This window comes from Schistocerca nitens, chromosome 8, assembly GCF_023898315.1.
Source record: "Schistocerca nitens isolate TAMUIC-IGC-003100 chromosome 8, iqSchNite1.1, whole genome shotgun sequence".
In the NCBI taxonomy this organism is placed as follows: Eukaryota; Metazoa; Arthropoda; class Insecta; order Orthoptera; family Acrididae; genus Schistocerca; species Schistocerca nitens.
This window is the reverse complement of record NC_064621.1, coordinates 65,709,941-65,734,218: the sequence shown is the minus strand read 5'-3', so window position 1 is coordinate 65,734,218 and position 24,278 is coordinate 65,709,941. Positions and strand designations below refer to the sequence as shown.

The window sequence follows — 24,278 nt, the reverse complement described above, 5'->3', positions numbered from 1 at the left end:
TCTTTGTCTACAAAAAAATATAAATCATTCAAACCCAAACAGAAAAGCCAAATCATTGTTTAAGGATCCTGATAATACCACAATCAACTACCCTTCCCAAGCATTCCACTTGTTGCAAGATATTTTCATACATATATATTTCATTGCTAAGGAGTTGCTTTTATTCTACAGGAATATTTCTGCTGTTCTGCATTTATGTACATACTTATTTCATTTAACAATCCCACAGGAACAATGATTTTTTTCACAATAAAAGGTAATGTATCATATGTGTTAGTTCAGGATACACACTATTTTCATTCTGAATTTATGTAAACAAGCATACTAACTCAACGAAGAAAGAAAATAAGCAATTATTAGTTCAGTGCAGTGCAAACTTTATAACATTTGTAGGCGTAACAATGTCACTTGCCCTCACATTTGTTTCAGTTACCAGTGGATATGCTCACATATCATAATTAAATCCAGCCTCACTAAAAGCCTGTCATATTCCACATGTATAGGCATGACACCTCCCTGTCATACAGCATTTAAATGGCATCACCATCCTGTGTCTTCAAGTGTCTCAGATGCTGGAAGATACGGAAAAAAAGGGGGGGGGGGGGGATTCACACAATTACAGCTTTAGGCCATAAGGCCTTTGTCAGCAATAGATACACATACACATGCACACACACACTCACACAAACACAACTATCACACACGTTTGCAGTTTCAGACAACTGAAACCGCACCACTTCAGTTGGTGGTGTCTGGTTGCATATCCAATTGAACCTGGTTTGAAGTTAAAAAAAATGTGAGGAAAAACTGGCAGATGATGGGTCGTATCACATTCCTTATCAGCAAGCTGTTGGTTGATTTGTATATATGACTAAAGGCATAAAATTGGGCATCGGATGTGCTTTGCAGACTGTATATAGATTTGACTCCAGGTAATGATAAACGCAGATAAGAAAAACGAATTATGAGATGCATCAAGACACAGTTCATAAATGACCAGCTTTACAAAAAAGTGGAACATCTGAACTGTAGCTTACTATGATGCTGATTATGAATCAGATCTCAGTCAGTGATGGGCTGTATTTTTTAAGATAGCGGTGGCAGAGGTATTGTGGACTTCAAAATGGCAACAATCAGTAGCTATATCAGCTACAGTAGCAACTACAACACAAGAAATTATATCCCTTCAAGCATGTCTCTGTGAAAAACAGATAAGTGTTTTCTGTGATAATTGAGGTGCCACTGCACTCAAACAAAAGAGATCAATGTGAGGCACCAACACATTCACGAGCTCATTAATATGGGAAAATTCAGTGTCAAATTGATCAGTACCAAAATGTAATTAGTTGATTTTTTGGATGAAGGCACTTTCTAGGATTGAGCCTCAATGGTGCAATCAAGTGGTGGTAATTCTGTAGTTTACTAATTAACATCTTGAGAAGTCATTGAAGGGGGGGAGAGGAGGATGGGATGGTTATGAACAACTATGTTTTCATCCTGACATCTTGTTTTAAGATTGTAGTTTTCTTAACTTTGGTTTCTCTTGTTGTTTATTCTTTTAACAAAAAAGTGGTTGTTGTTGAAAGCCAAAAAAAGTTCTGTTTCACTTAGAATGAATTTGCCGCACACTTTTACGGAATATAAAAGCACAGAACAACTAATTATAAATCACTGCTTTGACAAAAGATTTTCCATTTGTCATGTTTCTACTGGTACGTGTCCATATTTGTTGTAGCTATAACATCTCAGGTCTTTTGGACAGCGGTGTGGGTTGTTCTGTGTGTCTTCCATATCTGCTTGAAGAGCTATGTCATTGAAACATTATTTGTCAAATGTCCATCCTTTACTTCCTTTAGTAATTTGTTCTTGTTTGAATCCCATCATGAAGAAGAGTCTTCACTGAGCATTCTGAATATTTTATACAAAAATTGCATTACATGAAAGAATTTCTGTCTTTCTGGATTTGAAACGATTGAATTGGCTGAACAGAAATATGTATTCATAAAGTCAGTTTGTATGGACATATAAATCTGCATTAGAAATGAGACGATGAACTTTGTTTCTGTAGGTCATTAAATTACTTCAGATCATATAAAAGAATGATTATTATGTGTGACAGAAAGAAATGTAATCATAAATATACACCAACATGAGAAAAATTATAGTGTATCCCGTTCTTCATTAGAAGCATGCATTGTCTACTCCTATAGATATTCGAAATTAGTTTATTTCATTAACCCGCCATCAGAATTGCCCAATTAAATCTCAACATTCCCTCAATCCTGTTCTGTGGCATATGAAGTGGAATGAGAATGTGAGAACTGTGATAGTGAAGGTGAATAGTCAACTTCAGTTTATTAGAAGAATTTTAGGAAAGAGTGGTTCACCTGTAAAAGAGACTTATTCTTGAGTACTACTCAAGCATTTGGGATCCATACCAGGTCAGATTGAAGGAAGACATCAAAGCAATTCAGAGGTGGGCTGCTAGATTTGTTATCCGTAAGTCAGAACAATACACAAATGTTACGGAGATATTTTAGAAATGCTTTTTGAGAAATACTTTTAAGAAATTTTAGAGAAACAGCATTTGAAGCTCACTCCCAAAAAACTGTAAACCTTGGGATGTCAGATCGTGCAGGGCTGTTGCTTAGGAGCTCTCTAAACAGAAACAGACAGTTCTTCAACTGAACTCGGGAGAGCAATCAGGCCAGACAATGAACATAATTTTGAATCAGTTAAGAAACAATCTTAATTGCATAAACTGGGGTACAGTACTCACTAATGTCTACCAATGATACAACATAGAATTTTTTAGAATTATAGGAGAAATCCTTGTCTAATGTAGTCCCAAATATCACAGAAAACACACAAAGAAGAACCAGAGAAATAAACCTCAAGAACTGAGAAACTGGTATATGTTGCACCTGTGCAAACTTAGAGATGGTGTACCATGACAGACTTCAACAGAATCAAGCTGAGAAGGAAGCTTACACAGCTGTGAGAATCGTGCATAGATCAGAAATTAGAGCAGCCTAGAGGAAAGCCAATGACAGTTACACGCTCAATTTGACAAATAAGTTTAAAGCAGCAAGGAAACACAAGTAAGCTCTGAAAGTAAACATAGCAACATTCCATTTCAACCAAATACCGTAAATGCCTGCTTTACCAGTTCTGGCAAAATGACACTTCAGCTGGTCTCATGTATCCTACAGACAATTTAGTGAAGCAATTGCCATACTTAGTAAATCTAAAGCAGAGGACTTCTGTGGACTTTCAAATCATACAATAAAAATTATAAAGAAAGAAATTCTACTGCCACTAAACAAAATCATCAACCAAGTGCTACATGAAGAATCTTCCCAGATTGCCTAAATATTACTATTATAATAAAAGCATCTCCTGATACCTATCATCCCACCTCATTCATACCAATCATATAAAAAATTACAGAATATTGTTTGCACAAACACTGAACCAGTACTTTGAGCAAAATAATGTACTTAGCTCTTAACAGTCTGGTTTCAGATCTCATCTTTCCACAGTCAAAATAATTGAGACTATCATCACAAAAATATATGATTCTTTTGAGACTAAGAAAACAGCCTGTGCAACTCTTCTAGATTTGAGGAAAGCTTTTTATACTGTCTCCCACAGTATACTTATCAAAAAGCTCCAGCACTATGGAGTTGGAGAGAATGCTCTTCACCCTATTGAGTTAGATCGAAGCAACAGAAAGCAGGTGGTAATTATACACACCCAAAAGTCAAACTCATTACCTGTTACAAAAGGTCTTTCACATGGCTCAGTACTGGGTCCATTTCTGTTCATTGTACGAAGGTTGGAACTTAAATAGTGGCAACTATTTATTCACAACCAATACAAAAGAGTTACATGTTTGCACCTGTTACTGTCTTTCAGAGTAGTCACCAGCATTATCTAGAACCCATTGCCAGTGATATGGAAGGCATAGTATATCATTAACAGAGCCTGTTTTGTTGATGGTGCAAATGGAGCGGTCTACTGTCTGTCGAATCTATGGAACACTTCTGAAGCGAATGCCATGAAGTGGTTTCTTCATCTTTGGAATCAAATCAAAGTCACAAGGACTTAAGTCCAGGGAGCATGGTGGATGGTACAGTACTTCCCAGTCCCATCGACTTAACAGAGCAACCACAGCTTGCCATGTAAGCGCCCATGCATTTTCGTGCAAAATGATGGGTGGGTTGCGCAGAAAGTGTCGCTGCTTCTTTTGTCAAGCTGGTCACAAGTGTTACTCAAAAGATGAACAGTAATATTGTGCTCTGACAGTCTGCCATGGAGGAACATAATGTGTTAGGATAACACCATCACAGTCATACGTGAGAATCACCGTAACTTTCACCATACTGGGGCTCTGACGCACTTTCGACTTTCGTGGCAACCCATAATTTGTTGGATTGGCATTTCAGTTTTGGCTCATACAATGTAGCCCATGTCTCATCCAGTGTTATGATAATGCATAAGAAAGCCTCTCCTTCATGCTCATAGCGCTCCAAGTGCATCCGAGCAGCATCATAACGCATCCATTTCTGCATTTCCGTCAGTTCATGTGAAACGCATTGTGATGCAATTTTTTGCATGCCAAGGTGTTCCTTCAGGATGGGTAGCACAGTCATATGTGCTAATCTGGTTTCATGGGCGAACTCATGAATCGTATGGCATCGATCACTGTCCACTAACATGGCAACAGCATGCACTTCTTCTTCAGAGATGCTAGGACGAACTGCCCGATGCATGTCTGCCACAGTTTGCTTTTACCCAATGTGCCACTGTTCTGTACAGCAATGCCAACTCTCCGCACGCCTCTTGAAGACCTTGATGATACTGTTGTGCTGTATGACCTGTGGCACATTCAATCTTGATCCAACTCCATTGTTACTGTTTCGAAAACATAGTGACACCATTACGTTAGACTGCTCGCTCACAAATGACTGTTTTTCCCTCGTTTGTGTGCACGCTGGTGATGTGGGACAGGCGAGTCCATTTGTTTGGAGGTAAGGTAGGTATGTCAACAATGTGTGCTATCAGTGACAATAGTAGTTTCCATTGCATAGTATCTCCACAGCAGTGTTGCCACTATTTAAGTTCCAACCAATGTATATATGAATGAATTACCATTGCTTTGTCAGGCAGTACTGTATGCAGACAATACAACTCTAATCACATAAGCTGATGATCTAGAGGAGGTGCGACATAATGTAAATATAACAAGGATCAATGCACTAACTCGTTTCAGGCAAATTATTTATAAATTAATAACAATAAAACTGTTTTCAATTTCAATGTTTCTAATGAACATAAAAAATAATCGAATTATTAGGTTTCCACATAGATAAGAAACTCAGCTGGGCAAGTCATACAGAGAAATTGTGCTCAAAACTTTCTCGAGGGATTTATCTGCTGTACAGACTGAGAAATAATGTAAGCAGAACTCTACTAGTATACACATATTTTACACTTTTCCACTCCCACCTTACCTATGGAATTCTTCTGTAGGGTAACTGCCGCAGCTCAGAAAACGTGTTCAAGTGACAAAATAAGGCTTTCAGATGTATAGCAGCACTGACTCCAAGAGAATTTTGTAAAGATCACTTCAAAGAGCTCAGTATTATGACAGTCCCATGTCTCTACATGTATAGTTACCTTATCAGTGTTAAAGAGAATTTAAATTATTTAACCTTAAGATGCCTATACAGGGTCACAACACAAGAACTGGACAATCAACTGATGTACCCTAAAATTGGCTAGCTAAGGTTCACAACAGCCACAAACATCTACGCCCCAGACTTTACAATAGAATCCAAAAAGCTGGTCATTTTGTTTCCTATAATACATTTAAGAATGTTCTAGCAGAGTGGTTTGAGCAGGAAGCATACTACTCCATAAAAGAGTATGAATCACATAAAGTTCTGACCACTGTCATACTAAGTTGTAAAAATCACTGGTTAAGAGGTTCCCACACATATTACTTTCACATTACATGTAACAATGTGTCACTGATATTTATATCATGAAATTTTTATGTATGTCATGTCTCTTAGCCTTTATATGCAAATAATTACACCAGTAACACATAAAATGTTCAAAGGTGAATAAATTCAGATTCAATTCTACTCTGATAAAATACATTGTACATAAGGACCATGAAGATAAGATACAAGAAAGTAGGGTGCATAAGGGGGCATACAGATAGTCATTTTTCCCTTGCTCTATTTATGAGTGGAACAGGAAAGAAAATGATTAGTAGTGCTACTGGGTACCCTCCGTCATGCACCGTTCAGTGGCTTGCGTAATTTCTACGTAGATTTAAATGTAGATCTTCTGTGGCACTGAAAGTAATGTGAAAAACTGTTCATTCTACAGAAGTGCACAATAAGAAAAGTGTGTAAGTTTGATAACCAAACGTGTTACAGAAGCATCTTCAGGAACCTAGGGACTATTACTCTTGCCTGACAATACATATACTCCCTAATGGTATTTGGGTTGAGGTGGACAAGAGTGCATTTAGGATAAACTCAGCAACTAACAACCACAGTAGTAGAAGTAGAAATAATTTCCATATAGACTATGTATCCATTTCTACAATACCTTTCCTTCTCATCCTGTTTAGTAGGTCTCCCCTGACCTGGGGTTCTGTGTGACTTTCCCAAGCTCTCCTCATTTCCTAAACCTCACCAGTCTTTTTCGTTCACTCCTCATCCTTCCCCTTCAAACTTTCTTCCAGCAGAAGGAGCCACTGGCTCCGAAAGCTTGCAAATTTCAATACTTTTATATGTATGTGATTTTTTATCCATACAATTATATTATAGTTTCAAAAATTTGTTATTTTTGTTGACATATTAGACCCTGTTAGACCCTGGGATTTAATAAGTTTTTTATGTGAAGACCCCCCCCCCCCACACACACACACAGAGTTACACTGTCTCTCGGCACTAACAGTCCCACTGAGCCAAGATTTTGGCTGAGATCACTACTCAGCCCAGTGGTGTGTGTGTGTGTGTGTGTGTGTGTAGGGGGGGGGGCAGGGGGTGTCCACACATGTGTGAACAGTCTCCCTTTAATTAAGCCTTTTTGTCATTAAACGCTTCCTCTATGGGGCAAGAGATATAACTGCCACTATGTCTTGTTACATCTTATGCAGATGTGACAGAGTCAGGGGTGTTGTTTTCAATGTTCACCATCTCCCTCCAGACATTATTAGAGATTTTCATGGGGTAAATATCTGGGCTTTAGTAAGGTCAGCTCAGATTTCTGATGGATTCTGAATTTTTGTCATGCCAATAAGGGGTAGCACTAATTTGGCAAGTGCAAGAAATATCAACTTGGGAAATATGATTAGTAGTGTTACAATTCTCACTAAAGTTATGGATAAACTGTGAATTCTGATTTTCAAGCAGCTCAATGCAGTTGGTGTTATTCTGCATACTTTTTCCTTCAATCAAAGCACACATCATTAAAACAGATCCAGAAGAAAATCAGAGCCTCCTCGATTCCACACACACAGACAGTCTTCCAGAACGTCACCTAACACTTGTGATGAACATGGTGTTGTAGGTCATACAAATACAGATATAAATGTGATTCATTTGACCACATTACAATGTTCCATTTATTCCAGGTCCACTCTTGATATATCTTTGCCCACTTTGGATGGGACTGAGAAAGGGAGCACAATGGTTATTACACTGGCCTCAAATTCAGAAGGACAAAGGTTCCAATCTCCATTATGATATCTTGGTTTCACTTAAGGCCAATCCCATGATGGTTCCTTTCAAAAGGGCATGGCCAATTTCCTTCCCAATCCTTCCCTAACCAAGTTTGTGTCCTGTCTCTCATGACATAACTGTCTCTGGGATGTTAAACATGACTCTTCCTTTTTTTCTACTTTAAATGGATCTTTATGGACTGGCTCAAATACCTTGTGTTTGCATGTAACCCTACTTTAATGTCAGTGCAAAGCAATTGCTTCTGGATTATACATTCAGAAATGGCTCACACCCTACAGAAATTTCTGCACTGTTGTGAAGCATTTTTAAGCCACAATGTGGGACACACTGAATGTCTACTAGCCTGTCATTGTTATCTTACTGCTATAGTCCTGATATGAATTCCTTGTAGACAACAATATCTGCCATTGTTGATGATCCTATTATCTGATACATTTGAAATCTGCCATTTCCTTCAATGGACTCTGCTATACCAGTCTTTTCACTACAGCTTGAGACTTGTTATCAATGGAGGAAAGATAAGATTGCACAGATTCACTCTAAGCATTCTCTAATTGTCAGGCTATAGGCCTAGTCTCCAAATAGTTACACTCTGCATCATCTCCTTTCTGACAGTCAGCAGTTCCCTAAAGATTGTATTAACTTTGACATACCAGGTGGTTAATATTTATGTAGTGCGCTTACTACTTTTACAGACTGGTCTATTATGGAAACTACACTCCTGGAAATGGAAAAAAGAACACATTGACACTGGTGTGTCAGACCCACCATACTTGCTCCGGACACTGCGAGAGGGCTGTACAAGCAATGATCACATGCACGGCACAGCGGACACACCAGGAACCGCGGTGTTGGCCGTCAAATGGCGCTAGCTGCGCAGCATTTGTGCACCGCCGCCGCCAGTGTCAGCCAGTTTGCCGTGGCATACGGAGCTCTATCGCAGTCTTTAACACTGGTAGCATGCCGCGACCGTGGACGTGAACCGTATGTGCAGTTGACGGACTTTGAGCGAGGGCGTATAGTGGGCATGCGGGAGGCCGGGTGGACGTACCGCCGAATTGCTCAACACGTGGGGGGTGAGGTCTCCACAGTATATCGATGTTGTCGCCAGTGGTCGGCGGAAGGTGCACGTGCCCGTCGACCTGGGACCGGACCGCAGCGACGCACGGATGCACGCCAAGACCGTAGGATCCTACGCAGTGCCGTAGGGGACCGCACCGCCACTTCCCAGCAAATTAGGGACACTGTTGCTCCTGGGGTATCGGCGAGGACCATTCGCAACCGTCTCCATGAAGCTGGGCTACGGTCCCGCACACCGTTAGGCCGTCTTCCGCTCACGCCCCAACATCGTGCAGCCCGCCTCCAGTGGTGTCGCGACAGGCGTGAATGGAGGGACGAATGGAGACGTGTCGTCTTCAGCGATGAGAGTCGCTTCTGCCTTGGTGCCAATGATGGTCGTATGCGTGTTTGGCGCCGTGCAGGTGAGCACCACAATCAGGACTGCATACGACCGAGGCACACAGGGCCAACACCCGGCATCATGGTGTGGGGAGCGATCTCCTACACTGGCCGTACACCACTGGTGATCGTCGAGGGGACACTGAATAGTGCACGGTACATCCAAACCGTCATCGAACCCATCGTTCTACCATTCCTAGACCGGCAAGGGAACTTGCTGTTCCAACAGGACAATGCACGTCCGCATGTATCCCGTGCCACCCAACGTGCTCTAGAAGGTGTAAGTCAACTACCCTGGCCAGCAAGATCTCCGGATCTGTCCCCCATTGAGCATGTTTGGGACTGGATGAAGCGTCGTCTCACGCGGTCTGCACGTCCAGCACGAACGCTGGTCCAACTGAGGCGCCAGGTGGAAGTGGCATGGCAAGCCGTTCCACAGGACTACATCCAGCATCTCTACGATTGTCTCCATGGGAGAATAGCAGCCTGCATTGCTGCGAAAGGTGGATATACACTGTACTAGTGCCGACATTATGCATGCTCTGTTGCCTGTGTCTATGTGCCTGTGGTTCTGTCAGTGTGATCATGTGATGTATCTGACCACAGGAATGTGTCAATAAAGTTTCCCCTTCCTGGGACAATGAATTCACGGTGTTCTTATTTCAATTTCCAGGAGTGTATTTTACATACCTGTTAGTGTTGTGGCAGTAGAAAAGACAGCATTAAGCAGTTGTTGCTGTTTCTTATTCCACAACCTTGCATCATTTTGTTCAATGCACCATGACAACTGAGACAACAATAAGCAGATCTCCACAGTAACATCCAGAGCATTGCAAATGTTGGGGATAATTGAAGATAAGAAATACGAAGTAAAGGATGGATTTTCATTAATATTTTGTTGGAAAAGTTTAGTTATGATATCTTTGTGTTGTAGAAGTAGCAGGAGCCCCACTGAAGAGTTGGCAGTCAGCGTGAGAAATTTACTGTGAACACAATAAAATGCTTATATTAGTTCTTTTAAGAGATAAACAGTAAATTTTAAGCTTAAAATGGCACATCTTAAATGTATTTTCATACAGTACAGAGTCAATACGAATCAATACGAATGAATACATATAAACTAAATAAAAGCTACTAGTTTATAAAACAGATTATGAATGTGTGCATGTGTGTGTGTGTGTGTGTGTGTGTGTGTGTGTGTGTGTGTGTGTGTGTGTGTGTGGAAAGTCCAGGACGGAATAGCAATAAAAATGAAAAGGCAAATTGCCGCTCACTACAGAGAGGAAGCATTGAGTTACAGACAGGCACAATGAAAAAGACTGCTTAAATATTTATTCTTTCAGACAGTCTTCCTTCCGAAATGGAATACATTCACACAAGTACAACTCACACACACATGGCTATTGTTTCTGGGCACTGGGATCCAACTACAACTGCATCTGATGTGAGAAGTAATCTGCTGGGGTGGGTGATGGGGGGAGGGGTAGCAGGATATTGGTAGGGGAAGATGATGTGCTGGACATGATGGGAACAAGATACAACTACTATGAGGGTGGTTTGAAAAGTTCTTGGAATCATCACGAGAGGTCAGCTCTAACACAACGAGTTGTTCACACAATATTCATTGGACTGTTGCCTGTAAACACATGCCACATCAATCTTGAAAGAGAACTGTGGTGGTGATGTGGCTCTGTTGTAGTTCCTGCATAGTGATTTGTGAAGATGGAAAATATCGAGATTCAAGCAGTGATTATGTACCTCATAAAGAAAGGTATGAAAGCAAAGGACATTCATGCCAATTTCCAGAATACACTGGCGGACTCTGCTCCTTGATATTCAACTGTTATCAAGTGGACAAATGAATTTAAATTTGGTTGGGAGAGCTTAGATGATGATGATCCACGCAGTGTTGACCAAGTTGTGTCACTACTCCAGAAATCATTGCAAAAGTGCAGAAAATGGTCATGGAGGATCACCAAATGAAAGTGCATAAAATTGCTCACACTTGCCAGATGTCATCTGAAAGGGTATATCACATTTTAACCGAAGAATTAGAAATGAAAAAATTATCTGCAAGATGGGTGCCGCGACTCTTGATGCACGCCCACACACACGTGCCGTCGCCATAGCAAAATTACACAAACTAAGGTATGAATTGTTGCCACACCTGCCTTATTCACCTGACATGGCTCCATCAGATTTCCATCTCTTCCCAGAACTGAAAATTTTTCTTGGTGGATGAAGATTCACTTCAAATGAAGAACTGATAGCCAGAGTTGATAACTATTTTGCAGGTCTGGAGGAAACTCATTTTCGAGGTGGGATCAAGGCACTGGAACATCATTGGACCAAGTTGCATTAATCTACAAGGAGATTACATTGAAAAATAAAAAAAGTTTCAGTGATGTAAGTATTTTTTTAATTTTTTTTTTTTTTTCTGAGAAGTTTTCAAACCACCCTTGTAGATGCAGTGTCATGAGGCTGTACTTGGAAGCAGCGCAGGAGGGAGACAAGTAAAGAAAGGAAAGAGACAGGTGTGGTGGTGGTATAAAAGGCGTGTGTAATCATGGAGTGGGAGCAGGAAAGGGAAGAAACAAATGTCACATTTATGTAATATTTTTGTGAAAACGTGGCATTCAAATAATATTTTTCTGAGACAATTATGTTTTGTAGGTCAATTTTGAATACAAACACTGAATTATTGCAAATAAAATTGAGTTTTAATATCGATTCAGCTACTGCGATGGACTGAATATGGAAATGGGTTCTATAAATTGTGAGACGGAATCAATAGAAGACAAGTTGAATCACAGTTGTAGGATTGAAACAAGTATATTTAGTATAATTTGAAATCAGAATCAACTATTGTGAAATAGAAGAATGGAAGTAACTGTACAGAAAACAAATTACTAATGCAAATGAAATGGGCTATTAAAATGTTACAATGTAACTAAAACAACCTGTCCAGTAGCTGCACAGCAATCAAGATTTTCATTGAGGGTGGAATATCATGTTCGTAAGTGGAGCCCAAATCACAGCATATCTACAAGGAGAAGAGAAGTATTGCAGAATATATTGGTCTTCAAGAATAGTGTGGGTGGCTGAGACACATTGAAAGCAATGTTAGATCTGAATTTGGTGCTTAAATAGAATTCAGAAATAAATCGTTGCCACAGAATTTTTAGGTAATCATCCTAAACTAAACAGTTCATTGCAAATTGTGGAGGAAGCTCAAAATGTAAATATTATTCAGTTCAAGCAAATAGCATAACTGGAACTTTGAATCAGAAGTAAACCATGCAAACACTACCTAGCATTTAGTTTGTGGCGTTTTTAGTTATCTTGGGAAGGTTTTTGAATGTGCAGGTTATGCCATTCCAGTGAGTGCCCACTGAGGGTGCCAGGTGTTCATGCACACAGGTGGGCAGGGTGGGCAAACAGCTGATGAACAGGCAGTCAGGGTGCCAAGCTGTAGCCTGCACAATGGTATTGCCCTCGCTGAGCAGATATGGGTGGGTGTGGCCAAGTAGCTCATGGATGCACACAATCTATCCAAGAGGGCTGCCCAACAAGTAGCTTATCATACCACCTGTACCCACCTGCATAAAATTTGACTAGGGAAACAAAAATGGTATGACATTGAAGGGATTCCACTCACATCGATAAGTCATATTTCAACAACAGAAAAACGCAGTTTGAAACTAACAGACAACACCATACAAATAATACTCAATTCAGAATGGGTAAATATTAAATGTGGTGTCCCACAATGTTCTGTATTTGGTTACCTCCTGCTCTTAATCTCCATAAATGATTTTCATTAGAAAACACTTCAAACAATGTGATACAAATATACTGATAATGGACCCAAATGCTTCAATACCACATGCAGCAATGAGAAAGGAACAAAATACACCTAATTTACAGCAAAAAGCTTAAACCTCAGTCATTCAAAGACTCATATTATGTAGCACCACCACTACTACTACTAGTAGTAGTTGTAGTAGTAGTTTTCATTCATGGCAATTTAATTGCCTTGGTTCATTATTATGTTTTCAACAAAATTATGAACTGTGTTGATTACTAAAAGAACTGAACATTCTGCAGTTTTTAGTGTGGACTAACTGCCATAGTCAAAAAATAATTTTAGTGGTGATCCCAGTTTCATGAACAAAGTAAAAGTTTCATGTATATAAAGTGCATACTTGTAAATCAAGCCAACAATGCAAGATATAAGCCGCTCCAGCAACATTTCATTTGTGCCATTCCATATAAGCATCGAATCAGACACCGATTTGATCTCATGAATAGTTCGCTGTTTACCACAGTTTTGGCCACAGAAATCAAAAACTTGGTTCACACAAGTGGAAGCAAACGTTTTCTATAGTGGAATAATGAATGATAAGACAAATTTCAGGTATGTGGTCAAAACTTCACTTCTATAGTGAAAGATATTGTCACTCCACCAACTTCCATTTGTTACGAACATTTGAAGTCAGTGGTGATGCAACAGGTTTCCAAATCAGTGGTTAATGTTGTTCCCTGTTTTGCCTGTGACTGACTGTAGCTATCTTCTGAGGAGGTAGTTGCATCCTGATGTTCCATATGAGGTCTGGTCCTGTTAATTATCCCCAGTTGTCTGAGGTTCATTATTGGAGAAGGAAACTTTTTCCCAATGTTTCTGTGCTAGTTCCAAAGCCACATTCCATCGTCTACTGGGCTGGTGTCCTTCTTCCCAGCTGATCAAGTTCTCTGCCATCAGAGTGCCGCAAACACATGATACCAACAAGGTTGGTCTGAGTGGTCACACATTAGATGATGCTACTTTAGAGATTTTGGAAGGGACCTCAACTTTGCAGTCACCTTAAGAGCCCTACCAGTTCTGGTTTCATCAGCTTAGAGGAGAAAGTGGTCAACACTCTGCCATCAGTTGTTCCAGAAGAGATTCAGAGAGAGAGAGAGAGAGAGAGAGAGAGAGAGAGAGAGAGAGAGAGAGAGAGAGATGCAGAATTCTAACCAGAGCCAGGCCGCTTAAAATAAACATCTCAGGAGATGAGAAGATGGCGCTCAAGGGTTTGCAAGAAGATGAAAACTTAGTAGTGTTACCTGTGGACAAGGGGAATTCTACTGTCTATGATAAGAAGATCTGTCAAATTTTAGAGGATCCTACTTACAATCCACAAGAGAATAATCCCAGTGATGGAGTGGACAGGAAAGCCAAGGCTCTTCTTAAGGAAACAGGATGGCCTCAAAAAGATGTCAAGCAACTGAAAGCTAACGCACCAGTACCACTCAGACTATATGGATTACTCATGAGCCATAAAGAGGGTGTACCACTTCATCCATTCGACCAACATTGGTGCAGCCACCTACACTGCAGCCATATACCTTAAGAAGATGTTAGCATAATTTGTGGGAAAATGTGTCCACCACATCAACAACATCCTATGAATCTCCAACACAGACATCATGGTCAGTTTTCACCTTGTCTAAGTAATATTAAATGGCTACACTATGATATTGCAATAGGAGGTGATCTGAATGCTGATTTTGATGTTACTAAATGTAAGGGTAGTGTTGCAGATCTGGAAAACTTACTAAGACAATACAATTTACATCATGTTAATAACAGGCCCACAAGAAACAAAGCATGTTTAGATAACATCTTTGTAAGCTTCAAGACCACTGAAAACACATGCAAAGTTGTAGTGTTCCCATTCTCTGACCATGACTCCGTATCTCTAAATTATGCAAGTAAAATTCCCCTCAATAGGAGCAATGCATACAGACCTGTCCCAACAGTTGTGATTACCAGACCCGTAACTGAGGATAAAATTAACACATTTCGTAATTCCCTTGCTGACAGAAACTGGTTTGGCCATTGTAGTGTCGATGGACATTACACATCAAGTAATGACCTGCCAGCTAAAATAATATTTGATAGATTTTTTAATGCATTCTTGACCCTATTTAACCATAGTATTCCCATAAAGAAAACCAAAATAATGGACAGCAGCCACAAATCCAGATCTCAAAACAGACAAAATATATGGTACACTAAACAGCTGACAGATCTAAAGAAACAAGTTTTGTTACTGTACAACATATACAATAGTATGAATCCTGACTGTGCCAAATCAGCCTATGTGGAATGCAGGAGTGAATACAAAAAAGTCATCCTGCAAGCCAAAAAAACCTACAATGCCATATTAATTCAGTGAAAGAAATAGGAGATGCAATTATCAAACCAGACATTAGTCCATCAGAGCTACTCTCCCAAAATTGGGGTAGACAGTTACTAAATACAAGCATGCTAACATTCTCCGAAGTATCGCCTAGATATGTACAAGGGGTCATAAAACAACTGAAATCATCTGATAGCTTAGATATATGTGGCATATCATGCAACCTGCTAAAAAAAGTGTGTGATTGCATTCTGTACCCTTTAACCCATTGCATAAACAAGTGCTTACTTGAGGGATATTTTCCTGATGAGTTAAAACTGTCTAGGATTGTCCCAGAATACAAAAAGGGAGATAAAGACTTTCCATCTAGTTACAGGCCTATTTCAATAGTACCCGCATTCTCCAAGGTAATAGAATGCATCATGTACCAACAATTATCATCTCACTTTGAGAATCTAGGAATAATTAATGCTACACAATACAGGTTTAGGAAGAATCTGCGACCATTGATGCAATCAACACGGTAGTCAGTTACATCCTCAAAGTTTTTGAGAACAAAGGCTTTGCTCAGGTCTCATTCTGTGACCTAAGCAAGGCCTTCAGCTGTGTTGAGCACACACCACTACTAGAGAAACTAGAATTCTACGGCATCAAAGGAAACAGTCTCAGACTATTAACAGCTTATCTCAACAACCGTAAACAGGTAGTTTGTGTTGGTAAGGAAATGTCAAACATAGAAAATGTTAAAGTAGGTGTGTCTCAGGGATCTGTACTGGGGCCCTTCCTGTTTCTGATAATGATCAATGACCTCCCCTCGTTTATTAGATCCACCACTGTATTGTACGCAGATGATACGACTTTTCTTCATAGCAGTAACAATCTTAAACCTGTGCTGAAAATACACTCACTCATGCAGCATATTGGTTCAGATAAAATGGTTTCCTGCTAAATGAAAATAACTCAGCAGATAATCTTCACTCTAAGAGACAAGCCACTATCTGATGACCCTAGTTCTGTTAAATTCCTGGGAGTTTATTTAGACGAACAGTTTTCCTGGGGTCAACATGTAAACTATATTAGTAGTAAGCTATCCAGAGTAATTTATTTATTAAGACAACTCAGAAATTGTGTACCTGAAACATACATCAGATCATCTTATTTTGCATTTTTCCAAAGTATAATATCCTATGGCATTATCTTGGGGGTAACTGTAGTCATATACATGACATCCTATTATTGCAGAAGAAAGCCATTAGGATAATTACAAATTCTTCACATAAGGCTCACTGCAAACCCTTATTTACTAAACAAAAAATTATGACAGTAATAAACCTCTATATATACAATGTCTTAATCTTTATGAAGAAGAACCTACAAGATGTGAAACGTAGAGAAAATGTACATTGTTACAACACAAGAAGCATCAAACACATATACACGCCTTACCACAGACTATCAAAATCAATAAATAGCTATGAAGTCACAGGGCACAAACTATTTAATAAGCTGCCACATGCTATACAGGATCTTCCTGAACATACATTTATTGCCCACCCGTTCTATGATATCAATGAATTCTTCAACTGTAAAATGCAGTAATCCAATAGATGACCCACTGTACATTTATTGTAATATAAGCTAAAATATTTCAGTAGTCAATACCTTATCACACTGTATTATAAATTGTAACTTCATTTGACGTTGTCAATTGCTGTAATGGCCTAAAGACAATAAAATCTTTATTATTATTATTAGTATATACCAGGGCACCACTTCAGGACACACCCAATTTGATCAGTGAGAGATCTGACAGGGTTCTGCTGGATTGTTTCAAGCATATTTTAACACTGACTTATTTCCTATGAGAAGGCCAGTTCTATGAGCACACTGAAGGAGTGGTGATGGGCAGTCCCTTATCTCTTGTATTGGGAAATTTGTTTATGGAGAAATTCAAAGATGAGGTCGTTTCAATGGCTGCCTACCAGCTGACACATTTCTTCATCAGAAAAATACTGGACAAGTTCCTGGATGATCAGAATTAAAGACATCCCAAGGTTAAGTTCACCATGCAACTAGAGAATGATGATCAGCTGATGTTTCTGGAAGTATCGGTGAAGAGGAAGGCAGATGCCACATTTTTCCAAAGTGTGTATAGTAAACCAACACACACAGACTTATATATACCACACAGCTTTACAGTAGAGTTCGAACACCTACAACAAGTGTTCACAGACAATGGAAATTCAAGCGTGGACATCCCCAAAGCATTACATTGAACCAGGTAATTTGATACAATGGAAGAGGAACAAGAGAAAAAACCAGTAAAATAGCCTTTCTACCATATGCAGGGACCTCTATCTAAGATCATTAGAATCCTGAAGAAACACAAAATCAAAAGTGTGTTCTGCCTGTCCAGCAAGACTGGCAAGCTTCTTGGAATCCACATCTACATCGATATTCTGCAAACCACAATAAGGTGTGTACCACTACTTGTCACTTCCCCTCCTGTTACACTTGCAAATAGAGTGAAGGAAAAATGACTGTTTTTACACCTCTGTATGAGCCCTAATTTCTCGTATCTTATCTTTGTGGTCCTTACACATGATGTGTGTTGGAGGGAGCAGAATCATTCAGCAATCAGTTTCAAATGTCAGTACTCTAAATTTTCTCAGTAGTGTTTCCCAAAAAGAAAACTGCATTTCCTCCATGAACTGTCATTTGAGTTTGGAAAGCATCTCCATAACACTTAAGTTTTGTTCGAACCTACCGGTAACAAATCTAGCAGCCCTCCTGTGAATTGCTTCGATGTCTTCCTTCAATTTGATCTGGTATGAATCAAAAACACTTGAGCAATACTCAAGAATAGGTCACACCAGCATCCTATATGTGGTCTCCTTTACACTCTTTCCTGGAATTTTACCAATAAACCAAAGTCAACCATTTGTCATCCCTACCACAGTTCTGACTTGTTTGTTCCATCTAATATTGCTTTGCAACATTATGCCCACATATTTAAATGACTTGACTGTGTCAAGCTGAACACTAATAACACTGTATCTGAAAATTACAGGTTTGTTCTTCCTCCTCATCTGAATTAACTTACATTTTTCCACATTTAGGACTAGCAGCCATTCATCACATCAGCTGGAAATTTTGTCTAAGTCATCCTGTATCTTCCTACAGTCTCTCAACTTTGACACCTTACTGTACACCACAGAACCATCAGCAAGGCTGTCCACCCTGTTGCCAGATCATTTATGTATACAGAAAACAACAGCAGTCCTATCACACTTCCCTAGGGTACTCCTGACGATACCCTTGTCTCTGATGAAAACACAGGACATCCCAGTCTATGAGGACAACATACTGGGTTCTATTATTTAAGAAGTCTTCAGGCCACTCACGTATCTGTGAACTTATTCCATATGCTCATTCCTTACTTAACAGTCTGCAATGGGGCACTGTGTCAAATGTTTTCAGGAAATCTAGAAATATAGAAGCTGCCTGTTGCCCTTCATCCATAGTTTGCAGTATATCATGTGAGAAAAGGGCAAGCTGAGTTTCACAGGAGTGATGCTTTCTAAAACTATGCTGATTCATGAACAGAAGCTACTTAGCCTCAATAAAGCTTATTATATTTGAACTGAGAATGTGTTCACGGATTCTGCAGCAAGCAGAAGTTAGGGATATTGTTCTGTAATTTTCCAGGTCCATTTTTTTTTACCTTTCCTATATACTGGAGTCACCTGCACTTTTTTCCAGTTGCTTGGGATTTTGTGCTGGATGAGAGATTCATGATAAAAGCAAGCTAGGTAAGGGGCCACTGATATAGAGTACTCTTTGTAAAATACAACTGGTTCTCCTATGTAAATGATTTCCTGAATGTGAAATTTAAAACTTCGGGCTTAATTTTTCTGTCTTCAACAGCCACACCAGACTGGTCAACAAGGGACTGAATGGCAGCCTTAGAACTGCTTAGCAGTTTTACATACAACCAGAATTTTCTCAGGTTCTCTGCCAGATCTTTTGCTAAGGTGTCACAGTGGTAATAGTTGTATGCTTTGTGCGTAGATCTTTTCAAAGGCACATGAATCTCTATTAAACTTCACCTATCATCATTTGTGCATCCCTTCTGAACCTACATTGAAGCAGCCTCTGCTTCCTCAGCATATCAAAAATTTTGTTATTAAACCATGGTGGGTCTTTTCCATCCTTTATCCACTCACTAGGCACGAAACCCTCCAGACAATGATTTACAATCTACTTAAACTTTGCCCATAATTCCTCTACCTCCATCTTACTGGTAGTAATGTTAGTAGCTGCTTATCTGCTCTGTCTAGCAGAAACACTCTCCTAGACTTCTCAGCTAATTTATTAACTTTCACAGCCATAGTTTCTATAATGACATCATGGTCACTAATCCCCAGTTCTATATTGAGATTGTTGGTAAGGTCCAGGCCATTTGTAGCTGCAATGTCTAAGAAAATTCCATTATGTGTGAATTGTTGAGCTAGCTACTCATGACAATTTTCAGAAAAATATGTTCAAAAGTATTTTGCATGACTGTCTGTCTGTATCCCCCACCTCACAATGAATCCATAGACATCCCAGTCTATGCTCAGCAGGTTAAAGTTGCCTCCAGTTAGTACTGCATGATCTATTTACACACTATTGACCATAGACTTTCTTTGAATGACCCTAGAACTTCCACAGTGGAATTGAATGACTGGTAAAAACATCCAACAATTAACTTAGTTTCACCTACACCTGTTATACATGACCATACAATTTCACTGTCATGCTCAACTTTGACCTCAGTAGAGACAAAATTTTTATCAACTGCAATGAAAACTCTCCCTCCAATGGTCTCTAGTCTGTCTTTCTAATAAATGTTCCATAACATGCTAAATATCTCAGAGCTTTCCACTTTGTGTTTCAGCCAACTCTCAGTTCCAAGAATAATTTGTGCATGAGAATTTTCCTGGAGGGCAGTAAATTCAGGAACTTTACTACAAATACTTTGACAGTTTACTGATAAAATTGTGACAGTCAAAGTGTCTTTATTCTAAATCTGTTTGACTTCCCTTGCTGTGAATTGACTGGTGAGTGTTCATCAGAGCACCTCAAACTACCGCCAAGCCTATAAAACCCTCATGTGCACCCCTTTGTGCTTCCTTTGTGAAGTGCACCCCAGACATATCAAGGAGAGTCCTACAAATCCCAACATGATAACACAGGTCCAGAAATATACATCCTAGACTGTCACAGAGTCAATGGAGCCTTGGTTGAGGCCCTCCACTCAGCTCCAAACCAAAGGACCCGAATCAACTCTGGGAATGATGCTGCAAATTGTGACTCTGCTTGCACCCCATGAGTGAGGCCAGCAGTCTTCGCCACCTCCGCCAGCCACCTGTACAAACTGGGAATCATCTCAGAACCCAGGTTACAAGGTGTTGTTGGTGCCAACATGAGTCACAACTTGCAAATGATTGCATCCTGCATGCTTGATAGCCCCTGGCAAGGTTGCCTCCACATCTCGGATGAGGCCCATCAGTAGACGTACTGAGTGATCATTGGCTTTCTTTCTAGCCCTGAATGCTATCTGCCTAAGGGGCTCCAAGACGTGCCTGACATGGCAGTTCCCAATAACCAGTAAACCACTCCCCCCTGGTGTGCTTCCTCGGACCCTGCTGAAGGAGCGTCCACCTGTACACTCACAGGATGAAAGGGCAGCCGGTCTCCACATCAGCCCTCTGCCTCAAGTGACACGAATGCATTACCACCCACTGCTCACCCTGTTGTGATGGCGGAACCACTGTGTCGTGTGCTCTAGGAGGTGCCTTGGAAGAAGAGACCATGGGCAATGAATACTATTGATTAATAAAGAAACTGAGTATTCTGAAAAGGTCTTAGTGTGCATCAACTTTTATAAATAATAGCTTTATATCCACAGATTATTTTTAAAAGTATATTGACATGCAGTTCCATACAAAAAAATCACTTACAGGTATCGGAAGTAAAGATAAATAGATGCACACTGAATCCAGATGGACAATAAACTGAGGTGGCACCCGAATGTGCTCAAGTTGATGAAGAAGATCAGTTCTGTGTCCTTTGCCCTTAGAAATTTATTTAGATCTCTTGACCGGCATGTGGGATTGCTAGCACACTTATAGCATAATATTCTGGGACAATCCAACTAGGTCAAAAAGTATTATTTCACAAAATTGAGCAATACGGGTTCTGAATATTGCAGAAGCCTTTTTAGGGACCTATAGAGCATACAAAAAAGGAATAATAGGGGACACTGCTAGGAGGGTGTGCCATGAACAGCATACTAAAGACAGTGACTAACAAAGCTTGAGGCCAGAAGAATTATGGGAATATAGGATACATTGCAGGGAGAGTTCCCACCTGCACAATTCAAAAAAGCTGGTATTGGTAGGAAGGCACAGGCTATGAAGCAGTCTTTGAAGTGAAGAACATCATGTTGGACAGTGTACCCAGCAACTGGATGATCCAGCTGTCTTTTGGCCACAGTTTGTCAGGGGCCATTCATGTACACAGACGGATTGTTGGTTGTCATGCCCATATAGAATGTCGAACGGTGGTTGCAGCTTAGCTTGTAGATCACATGACTGGTTTCACAAGTAGTCCTGCCATTGATGGTGTAGGTGATGCTTGTGACTGGAATGGAGTAGGTGATGGTGGGAGGATATATGGGACAGGACTTGTATCTACATCTATTACAGGGATGTGAGCCATGATGCAGGGGGTTGGGAGCAAAGGTTGAGTTGGGATGGATGAGGAATTTGTGTAGGTTCGGTAGGCAGTGGAATACTGCTGAGGAAAGTGTGAGAAGGATAGTGGGTAGGACATTTCTCATTTCAGGGCATGGTGAAAGGTAGTCAAACCCCTTGCAGAGAATGTGAATCAGTTGTTCTAGTGCTAAGGAGTACAGAGTCATGAAAGGATGCTTCTGTGTGGCCGGACAGGAGGACTTCATGGTAATTGGTGGGTCACTGGAGAGATAAGGCATGGGATATCTGTTTTTATACAAGCCTTGGAGGGTAATTACAGTCTGTGAAGGCCTCGGTGAGACCCTTCAAGTACTTTGAGAGGAGCTGTTCATCATTACAGGTGCAGAGGCCATGGGTGGTTAGGCTGTATGGAAGGGACTTCTTGGTATGGAATAGGTGACAGCCATCAAACTGGAGGTATTACTGGTGGTTGGTAGGTTTGATATGGTTGGAAGTACTGACATAGTTATCTCTGAGCCAGTGATCAACATCAACACCTTGTTGGGTTGAGGAGGACCTGGTGAAGCAAATTTGGGGGAAGGTGGCGAGGTTCTGGAGCAGTATGGATAGGGTTTCCTCACCCCAATCCACATCACAAAGATGTCATCAATGAATCTGAATCAGATGAGGGGTTTGGAATTCTGAGAGGTTAGGAAGGATTCCTCTAGATGGCCCATAAATAAGTTGGCATAGGGTGATGCCATGCAAATGCCCATTGTTGTACCCCAGATATGTTTGTAGGTAATGCCTTCAAAGGAGAAGTAATTGTGGGTGAGGATATAGTTGGTCATGGTAACCAGGAAGGAGGTTGCACGTTTAGAATCTGTTGGGGGTTGGAAAAAATAGTATTGAATAAAGGCAAGACCATGGGCATTAGGGATGTTATGAACAGAAAGGTGGTATCAATAGTGATGAGCAGCACACTGGGTGCTAAAGGAACAGGAACTGCGGAGAGTCAGTGGAGGAAATTGTTGTTATCTTTTATATAGGAATGAAGGTTGCAGGTAATATGCTGAAAGTGTTGGCCTACGAGAGCAGAGCCTCTCTCAGTAGGGGCACAGTCACCAGTCACAATGACATCCTGGGTGTTTAGTTTATGGACTTAAGGAAGCATGCAGAAGGTAGGAGTGAACGGAGTGGTAGAGGTGAGGAGAGAGATAGACTCCAGGAAGACAATATGGGATGGGCCTAAGGATTTGAGGAGAGACTGGAGATCCTGCTCAATTTCTGGAATGGGGTCAATGTGGCAGGGCTTGTAGATGGACAAATCTGACAGCTGGCAGAGTCCTTCCACCAGGTAATCTTTGTATTCAAATCAACAATGGTGGAGCATTTTCCAGCATGTACGGTTATAAGGTTGAGATAAGATTTTAGGTAGTAGATTGTGGTTCTTTCAGGGGATGTAAGGTTAGTTTGCAAGTTGAGGGATTTTGGGTATGAGGGTGATGCAAGGTTGGAGGTTAAGAAATACTGGAAAGTTAGCAGGGAGTGATTTGGGGTTAGGGGCATGGATCACAGTTGGATGCGGGAGTCAACTGAGTCAGGCAGGGTTCAACATTGATCTTTGCTTGAGTCTGATTGGCAGGGTTTGCAGCAAAAAAGTATTTCCACTGTAGAGACGGGTTGAAGGAGAGGTCTTTAAAAAGTCCCGCATGACTGAATTTGGGAATGGGGCAAAAGGTAAGAGGCCTTTGCAAAGGACTGATACTTCTGTGTGGCTAAGGCTTTTGGAGGAAAGTTTCTTGACTATTTCGGGTGTGTTTAGCTTCTGGATTCTGTATGGTGGTGGAGGGAGTTTTTGAGGGTGAGGTAAATGCAGCGGATCTGTGAGACGGGGTTTGTCAGCTACGAGAGAATGTGGGGGAGCTCTGTAGATTGTTGAAGAGGTGGTGTACAATGGTAGTCCAAGGCGGGAGCATGAAGTGAACAGGGTGGAGTTGTTTTTGAGGTGGCATTTTCCATGTTGCTCTAGTTCCAGGAGAGCGAGGGTTTCTGTGTGTGATATGGGATCCAGATTTTTGGGATTGCATAGCAAGAGAATTTTACAGATGGAGAGGAGGTACTGCAAA

At 40.5% G+C, this 24,278-nt stretch overlaps 1 protein-coding gene across 3 annotated transcripts in view; it reads right to left on the bottom strand.

Moving 5' to 3' along the window:
- The window catches only part of LOC126199111 (protein broad-minded-like), a 277,633-nt gene that overhangs the window by 198,141 nt on the left and 55,214 nt on the right, over positions 1-24,278 (bottom strand). For all 3 annotated transcript variants that reach the window (XM_049935865.1, XM_049935866.1, XM_049935867.1), the window contains exon 2: positions 9,915-10,207. In XM_049935865.1, coding sequence (XP_049791822.1) covers positions 9,915-10,207 — 293 coding nt within the window. The remainder of the gene's footprint in view (positions 1-9,914; positions 10,208-24,278) is intronic.